The 9,555-nt window shown below is 26.7% G+C and overlaps 1 protein-coding gene across 1 annotated transcript in view; it reads left to right on the top strand.

Annotated features, from left to right (window-relative positions):
* The first annotated feature begins 88 nt into the window (after nucleotides 1-88).
* Nucleotides 89-9,555, top strand: part of LOC129988568 (ubiquitin carboxyl-terminal hydrolase 22-like) — a 43,210-nt gene continuing 33,743 nt past the window's right edge. The window contains exons 1-4 of the mRNA XM_056096819.1: nucleotides 89-445; nucleotides 1,953-2,085; nucleotides 7,187-7,300; nucleotides 7,632-7,730. Coding sequence (XP_055952794.1) covers nucleotides 326-445; nucleotides 1,953-2,085; nucleotides 7,187-7,300; nucleotides 7,632-7,730 — 466 coding nt within the window. The 5' untranslated portion in view covers nucleotides 89-325. The remainder of the gene's footprint in view (nucleotides 446-1,952; nucleotides 2,086-7,186; nucleotides 7,301-7,631; nucleotides 7,731-9,555) is intronic.

Raw genomic sequence — 9,555 nt, 5'->3', positions numbered from 1 at the left:
TTTTAGTGAATTTCAAATAAAAAAGCTGTGCCATTTCTATTCATCTGTATGTGCACACAACATTCGGTTAGTTTTGTCAACGCTCTTGGAGCATGCAAATTGTCAACAAGTAATTTGTAAAGAAGCCTCTAGCATCTATCGTTTATGAGGGCTCTTTGTGCAATGCAGCTTCACGAAGAGTGAGTCAGGGTATAACGATTGTGTTTATACTCTGCTGTTTGCACGTGTATACGGTTTACGGCATAACTATCGAATTATACAAATTTTTGCACAAAACAAAGAAAAATTACTCTGTTATTTTTCATGTCTATGAATAAAATTAATTATGAGCACACATTTTTGTGAACACATACAAAGGTATAAAACTGATGAAGGATTAACCACTTACCACATAATTCAAGCGTATTTTGTTGCTTGTGTAGCCCCAAATGCTCGAAAGAAAAAGGTATGTCTTGATGTAATGTATGTGAGCAGATAAAATAATATAAGTCACTCTTTTCACATGAAAAATCGATGACAGAAAGTTAATGTAATCGAATCTCATTATTGCGGAATTTCTTGACATGAAATCTATTGATTAATTCTATTAAAATAATAGGTGCTGGTGTTAAATATATCGTTTAATTTCCATCTTCAATTTTTCAATTCGGAAAAACTTCCATCTAAGTGCAGGCCATCTATCTTTTTAACAAAAAAATTTTCTTTCTAATTATAACCTGATAATTTAATTTCAATTTTATGAAGAGCGCCTTTCTTATTCTCCTTTCACAAAACATATTTTTTTAATATCTAAGGATCATTTTATTAAAAATATGTGCTGGACTGAAAAATTCGTTCTTACTGATCATAGTAACTGATAAATTGCTGTTTAATTTTCTGTTTCTTGCAAGAAAATGCAAAATTCTCTAATTCAAAATAATAGTTGCAATTCATCGTTTCGTTTTAATAAGGTTTAAATCCATAGTTTTTAAGATTAATAATTGTATAACTTAATATAATAATGTTCTTTTAATTGCTGACAAATAATATTAAATAATATATATTATAATATTTATTATATATTAAATTATTTATTTAATAATCTTTAATGTGATCTTACTGTTTTATTTTGATCAATTAAAGAGATTGGAGTTTATATTTAGAATCTTCTTTTTTTTTTATTAGAAACAACAGAGTTCAATGAGTTTATATATATGTATGCATGTGCGTGTTTATAATTAACCACTAATATTATTTCAGGATTTTTCTCCCCATTTTTCATCTTTTAGTTTTGTGTTAAATGAACTGATTTATCAGTTAGTTTTTTTTTTTATATATATTCTTTAAATTTTCAATTAAATCTCAAAGGATTAATAATGATAAAATTTAATTCTCATGACATCTGCAAAAAAGGATATTGATTGAAAGGTTATTTGTGTCATATAAATGAAACTAAAAATAAAAAATTCATTTATTTAATTAAATTTTAAGCTTATATATTCATCGAAATCAAGCGTAATAAAGAGACAGTGTATTTAGAAAGCTATGTACAATATGTTTTCTATTAAATCTAGACACGATGTCTGTTTTATTAAATAACATAATTATTTGTTTATTTATATTATAACTGGTTTTAAAGATCTAAATACCCCAGAATTTTAGTTCCATTTGAATAATAATATTTAATGAAATCTTAATGATAAAAAAGTAAATTATTTTACTTTGAAAATGTCGAATTAAATTTTTGTAGAATTGATTGTAATCAAATTGAACGGTAATATTTATTCAAATATGTAATATTGGGTTTTTTTTAAAGTTTTTTATTGTTATGTCAATGCATAAAAATAAAAGAGAAATTTTATTTATATTCTAATTAACATTGGTTTTCACAATAATTTACTTTATTTGTTTATGAAATTTATTCTGGATGTAATTTTTGCTACCTTTTTAATGCTATTTTTATTTTATTTTAGGCTGCTGATGCTTATTGCCACGAATGTAAGACAAGAGCAAATCGAATACATGCTTGTCTAAGTTGTGTCTTTTTTGGATGCTTTGATGAAGATCACATGAAGAATCATGTACTTGCAAATAATCATGGTATTTGTAAGTAAACTGCTATTCCTTTTCTTACTTTTGTCAATAGTAGTTTTTAGCCATCTGAGAAGTTTTATTTAGTGTTAAATTATTGCATAACCAATTCTATACCTGAGCTTATATTAAAATTAAGTAGAATTTTTATATTATAATTATTAAATAATTAAATTGAAATTATTTAACTTCAAAATTCATGTTATTTTATGTTCATTTTTGTTAGGTAGATGTATAGAATATATTTTATTAAAAGTATTTTATGTATTAGTTCTATTTATTATTAAATGCATTGCTTTCTTTTCTGCAGTATTTGAGTTAAAGGATATATTATGATAGACATTAAAAATACTTTGTTATTTATTTTTTCACACTTTTTAAGAGAATATTGATATGAATAGTGTGAAAGAGTTACTTGCAAGAAATCACTTACTGAGTTAAAAATATTTGGGAAAAAAGGAGGTAGATGATTCAGGAATGAGCATTGTTAATATTACTAGTTACCTTTGGCAACTTGCTGGTTCATCAGGGATATGGGTTATGTTTAGTTCCAGTTAAATTATTTAGACATATTTTCTTGTCTATGATACTACTAAATTATCAGGTATTAAAGCTGGGTTATTTTAACTGTACTGGATATTTTCTGTTTATTGAGGACTTAACCTTTCTGAGGGAGATTAGTTTCTGACATCATAGCACTATTAAAGACACAATTCTGGTTCATCTAACTTCTGTAGTATTGTAAATTCTCCTTTTATTACTTTCTCATATACAAAATATAGGAAAAGTATTAAAATCATAAAAAAAAAAAATTAAAAAAAATCAAACTTGCATTTTTTATGTATTTTCACATTTTTGGTGGAAGAAATTTTAGTGAAGTTCAGGAAACAAAATCAAAGTAAAAATGTCTTCATCATTAAATAAAATAAACTTAAGACCCATTATTTCAGCTTCAATTAAAGACAAGCAAACCAGCTAAAAAATGAATGAAAAACTAATAAACAAGTAGAAAACAACACCTTAAGTAAACACACTTTAAAACTTCATAACCAATCTAAAGCTTATTATATAAATCTTGATGTCATTTTCGCAAGGAGTAAAAACAATTTGCGTGAATGTAAGAATATTAATTTCCAATAATTTTAGACCTTTCAAGTTCGAAAAATAATTTAGAACTTTCTGCTTTTTTGTCATTATGTCTGTCTGTGCCAAAAATAACACAAAAATACTTTGGTTAGATGCATGAAAATTGATATATAGTTACACATAATTTGCATATTTCTATGAAATTTTCAGTGAAATCCATTCAGAGGAAGTCTGCCTGTACAGACTCTCTGAATTTTATTTAGTGCGATAACTATTGAATGACAAGAGCTGGATGGATACATTTTGATACAAAAATTTAACATCTTAGATGTAAATTCCTATCAAAGCAACCAAATCCATCAAAAAGTTTCTTTTTGTTAATCTGTTCGTTCATAAGCATATAAATGTGATAACTGAAAAGTGAAATGACTTAAATATATGAAATTTGGTAAGTAATTTTGTGGCCGCAGTTATAGTTCTTTGTGAAATTTTGGTTTTAATTTATTTGAAGCAAAAATGTCTGAAACACAAATTTCAAGGTTTCAGTTTCTGTTGCTAAATGCCAAGGATTATAACTAAGGATGATTCAACAAATTCTATAAAAATTCTAAATTCATGCTAAAGGTCAATATTTTATGGCTGTTATTCATCGATGCCATGCAAAGCATTCACAATCTTATCTATGGTCTAAAATTTTATGCAGGAGACATAGCTGACATCTTTATTAGAGAGTGTTCAAGAAAGTTTTCAGGTGACCACTCCCACTGGTTTGTCTTGTAACTACACAAATATTAAACAGAATTCTTCTTCCTTATCTTTCAATAATGATAGAAATTCTTCTATTAAATATTTGATGAAATAATTAAAGTAGTTTGAATCTAATCAACAATGTAATTTATTGTTTGAAATTAGAAAAATTATCAAAATTTAGAAAAAGTTATATTGATATTAAATTGGTATTATTGAAAATATAAATTTTTGAATTTCAAGATGACATCAACATTTTAATGCTGTAATATTTCCAGAAATTATGGTGGGAAAATGCTGGAATTTTACTTAATTTTTAATTAATTAAATTTCAAAAACAAAAAAAGGGAAATCATTGTGAAGTGCACATTTTTATCATTACATGTATATATGTACCAAATCTAGTAGCTACAGTTCAAATGGTCTAGTCTGCCAATCAACAGATTCACACACATTTATCTTTATTATTAGTAGAGATATATTATTTTGTTCTTATTCAAATAAATATCTAGTGCAAAAAAATTGCCAAATTTTTATATTTCTACATATGTTCTGGTAAGAAGGATAATTAAAATATTGTATTCTATATTTTTATAATTTAGAAACTATTTGTGGTAAAAATATGGATTTATTACTTGAGATACAATAAATGGTTTTTCTTTGCTTGAAACATTTAAATTTTAATAATTAGTGTGGCATGTTAACAAATATTCATTCTAAGTAACCATGCAATTGCTGTTTTCCTCTGAAATATTTATTTCAAATAGCTTTGTTCCCTTGCCTTATTCTTTTTGCCCTGAAGTTCTCTATTATATTCTTGATGATTAACAAAATTATTTCCCTCTTGTTTTCAAATGATAATTTGGTTACTCTAAGCATTTTTGTTGATTGTGACATTAGATTCTTTTTCTCTGCTCAAACTGCCTGCCAGGCCACAAATGGTGGGAAATATCAGTTAATACTCAGAAAATCTGAGGGAACTAACAAAACATATTATATAAGAAATCAGAAACGAGTGTAATTATGTATATATGCTTAACACAAATAATAAACAACAAAATTTTCGATGAAAAAAAAGTTATATAATTTTTCAGGGATGAATTTTTTTTAATACTTTGTGTATTTTCTTGTTTGTGAAGTGTAGATCAAGTACTCTAACTGTCAAAAAATTTGAACTCAAGTTTTTGATGAATCTCTAAATTTTAGACCTCCCAGAGTTTGAAACACTCTTTTTTGTACATGTCTGCCTATTTGTCACAAGGATAAATTAAAAAATTCTTTGAGCTAGACTGATGAAATTTTGTATACAGTCAGATGCCTATCAAATTTTGAGCCAAATGCCAAAATTGACTGTCTGTTGTTCTGTACATTCATAAACACATCGGTTCGATAACGCAAAAATGCAATGACTTGAATGTATCACATTTGGTATGGAAGTGTGATTACAAGTGAAGTTTTGTGTAAATTGTTTGCTTCAGTTGGTTGTGAAGAACATGTCTAAAACCCAAATTCAATTTTTTTTTTTTAGATATTTTTAACTGCATGTCTGTGATTAAATGCCAAGGATCTTATGTTAGATTGAGTAAAAATTCAAAATTCACGCTAAAGTTAAATGTTTCTTAACTATTGTACAATAATATCATGCAAAACATTTTCTGGGATGGCAGCTGTATTATAGAGTATTTTAGAAAATTTTAGTGAGACCATTACAGCTTATTATTTTTTTTTATGATTTTTCTGAACAAATGAATGAAATTCTAATGGAAATTTAAATAATCCATTGATTACAAAATAATCTGTGTAAGAAAAGATGTTTTTTGAATGTTTATGCGCATTATCCAACTATGTCATATTTAATTTTTACATGTCTGAGATGTTTATTAATACAATTACAAATTTTAGGTTGAAATGCATGAATTAATATTAATTATGATTGAAAAACTTATTAGAAAAAAATATTATTATTATTTTCATTCTTGCATATGAAGAATTATAATAGTTGTAATCATTAAAAATTCAAATGCGAGATGTTGACGAATCTCTACACTTTAGACCTCCCAGAGTTCGTAAAGCACATATTTGGCATTATATCTGTCCATTCAACCATCTGTCTGCAACAAAGATAACTAAAAAAATATTTTGATCTAGATGGATGAAATGTGGAATGCAGTCTGTATCCCAGATTTGTATTTCTGTCAACTTTTAAGCAATGAAGTTTGCTAGGCCAGCTGTTCAAATGTAAATTAATAAAAAAAAACTACAAAACAAAGAAAGCTATATGAATAAAAATTTAAAATACAGATTTAACATTTATGGTTTGACATCAAATTTTGAGCCAAATCTGACATGGAGTTGTAATAAATCAAAAATGAAATGACTTAAATATATCAAATTTGTTATATGCTTTTGTGATTGCAAGTGTAGTTTTTTGTGAAATTTCTGTTTCAGTTGGTTGGGGAAACACATTTGAAGCACAAATTGGAATTTTAGGTACTTTTAGCCATGTGCCAGGAATTAATTGATGAGAAACTCGTCAATAACCTGATAGATTAAGCAAGATTTCTAAATTCATGCCGAAAGTTAATGTTTTGTAGTTATTGTATGCTAATGCTATGCAAGGCATTCCCTGGGATAACATCTTTATTAGAAAGTATACCAAAAAGTTTTATAGATACTACTCCCACTTGTTTAAGTATACCATTGAATATTTGATAGGAGCAAAAGAAGCGGAGGGGGGAAAAAAGTGCATGCTCTATCTCTTTCATTATTTAATCAGCTATAAAAAAATTTACATTTAAAAAATTCATTATATGTTAATCTGTGTAAATTGGTCTATTAATTAAAGGTTCCAAACCTGTTAGATGTCATTAACTTATCACTTTTAATTTTGATTATTCTCTAAATAATTAAAAGGAATACCCGCTTCCTTTTTTTAAGAAAAAAGTAATTGCTTATTTCTCACCCGATAATTGATGAGGTCTTCATTAAAACCTTTCTGTTTTGTTAAGAAAAATTTGGGAGGGGAGGAGGAGAGAAATGTTGTGCCAAAGATCAAGCATTCCTAGATCTAATTGAATTGCAGAATAATTTCTCAAATGTTAAATGTTTACCTGATTTCTGTTAGGTTAAAAGATTATATAATCTTTAAATCCATATTACTTTATTTCTTACTTTTTGTAACATTTTGAATAATAAATTAAATAAAGTACACCATGTTTTTTTTTTAATTTATTTATTTGGAATACTATGTATCCATATATATACCTTTTTTTATAATTTATAGCTATAGACATAAAAAATGGTCAAATTTTCTGCTACAAATGTAATGATTTTATATATGATGAAGCCTTTGAAACCATAGCCCTTCAATACAAAAAAAGAGCTGTAAAAGTAAAAGGTGAGTATTTAAGTTTTTTTAAACTAGAAATGTATTCAATTTTTCAATGGTTGTAATATATGAAAAACCATTTTGTTTTTATGCTTATAAACTAGATATGCTATTTTAATTTCTATGTATTTTTGAAATTTTTATTGAATTATCTTTATATAATGTTCAAATTTTATTATTCCTTTTTTTATTGTGCAATATTTTAGCATATTTTCCAATGTAATTCTGAGTTTAATGTTTTATCCTTATTGTTATTTAATTTTATTCATTTGTTGAAAATGTGTTGATTGCATTTAGTTTAATTAAGAACAAATATTAAAAATATTATTTTTCTTGACAGACTCTGAAACTCCTTTGCCATGGGAGCCTAAACATTACGAAATACAAGTTCTAAAAGAAAATAATGGCTTAAAAAGAATATCAGAGGATTCTTCCATAGGTAATCAAATTAAATTACCTTGTTCTTGGATAAAATATCTGATTTTATTTTAAACTGTTAAATCAATTGAAATTTTTTTTCCAAATTAGCAAACTAGTATTGCTTCACAATGATTGGTTGCACTGCATGAGGTTGCTGTAATGCCAATATTTGTTAACAGCAATAATTTGACAGCATATGATGTTTAGTAGCTTATTATTCTGAAATGATAATATTTTTATAATTATGAATAGTAATTTTTTTACTTATTACTAATAAAAAATTTCTTCAATAAAATGAATTATTTTATCATTTTTGAAGAATTAATTATTGAAGAAATTTTGAGTATAATGAAAATAAGTGTACGAGTTTAATTGTGATATACTTTGTATAATAAAATTACTTTAAATTAAAAAAAAAATTTTTTTTCCCGCTTCCTTTCTCTTCTTCATTGTTTCAGAATTATTTTTCATTGATGATTGTTTAAATCTATATAAAGACTATAAGAAAATTAATTAAAAATTAATTTTGAATTTAAATTTTTAGAAACATTAAATATTTTGAATCTACACTTACTGTAAACAGTAGCACATAGACGGTAATCGGTAATAAACAATCATAACAGCTCATTGTGCTCAAATAAAACTTTGCTCGAGTGTTTACCAGAATTCAATTCAACTGACTATGTCTCTTGAGCTTTTATAATCTCAGTGACAGGGCAAAGGAACTTTTTTAAGATTGTTGTATTTTTGCTTCTAATTGGTATGCTGTCAAATTTCCTGTGGTTTCATTTTTGTCACCAAATTCATTTTCAAGGACATAGAATTGTTCACCTGATTCCCATCCATTAGAGCTATCTGTAAAACACTTCCCTACTAAGATATTCCTGTTTCTGGGAAGCATTATCACAAATTTACAACTTTGCTTCTGTCTTCAAAAATTAACACCGAGGCTGTGTCTTGTAACCATAATCAATAACTTGGTGTGGGGTTGGCCAATGAATGTGAATAATTTTTGAAATGGCATTGGATGTAGACATGCAGGATGTGTTTCAGATTCTTGATTATAGTAAATTTGCCATTTCTAATTCTGTTAAAGATTCAAGCTCAGATCATTGTGTTGCATCAATTTATATAACATATGAAGAGACTCAAGGGGGTTAGTATCACTTGGTGGCAGGACCCACCAGAGTGATTTACTCTTTTCATGATCAGACCTCTGAATTTAATTTCCTTAGAATTAAATTCTGTGGACTGATTCAGAATATACCAGGATATTCCAGCTAGAGTTTTCAGAATTTACTTGACCTTATTTTTAAAGTTTTCATAGATTCATTCATTTCCATTCCAAGGTTGTTGTTTTTTGTATTCAAGTAATAATTGCAGCTCTCCAATGTAGGGTCTTTTAGAGAGAGTATCTGCTTTTCCATGCGAGATTCTTTATGATGCTGTATATTGTCTGAACAATATCTGAAATTTGAATTAGAACAATCTTCAGAAAAACGGCTTTCATTAGGTAGACTTAATCAGGGTGTGTAACATCATGAAAAGTGCTAAATTTGAAAAACATTTTTGTGCACCATAAAAGTGCTTAATTTCAGAAAACAGATCCTTAAAGGTGCTTAATTTTATCAAGAAGTGCAAAGAAAATATTCTTTATTTGTTCCCGTAGACAAATGAATATGGAAGTACTATTACATGACTATATGGAAGACAGTTATTACATTTTGCACTCTTCCATAGGTAAATATCTATGAGTCGTATCTCTGTAATGACATTTCATATCTTTGGGTATCTTCACTCTGTTATTCTATTTCTTCCATAAATCTGTCAAAATTATCTCTAAT

The sequence above is a fragment of the Argiope bruennichi genome, chromosome 10 (genome assembly GCF_947563725.1).
Source record: "Argiope bruennichi chromosome 10, qqArgBrue1.1, whole genome shotgun sequence".
Classification (NCBI taxonomy): Eukaryota; Metazoa; Arthropoda; class Arachnida; order Araneae; family Araneidae; genus Argiope; species Argiope bruennichi.
Note: the sequence above shows the minus strand (reverse complement) of the source record. Positions and strands in the feature narration are given on the sequence as shown.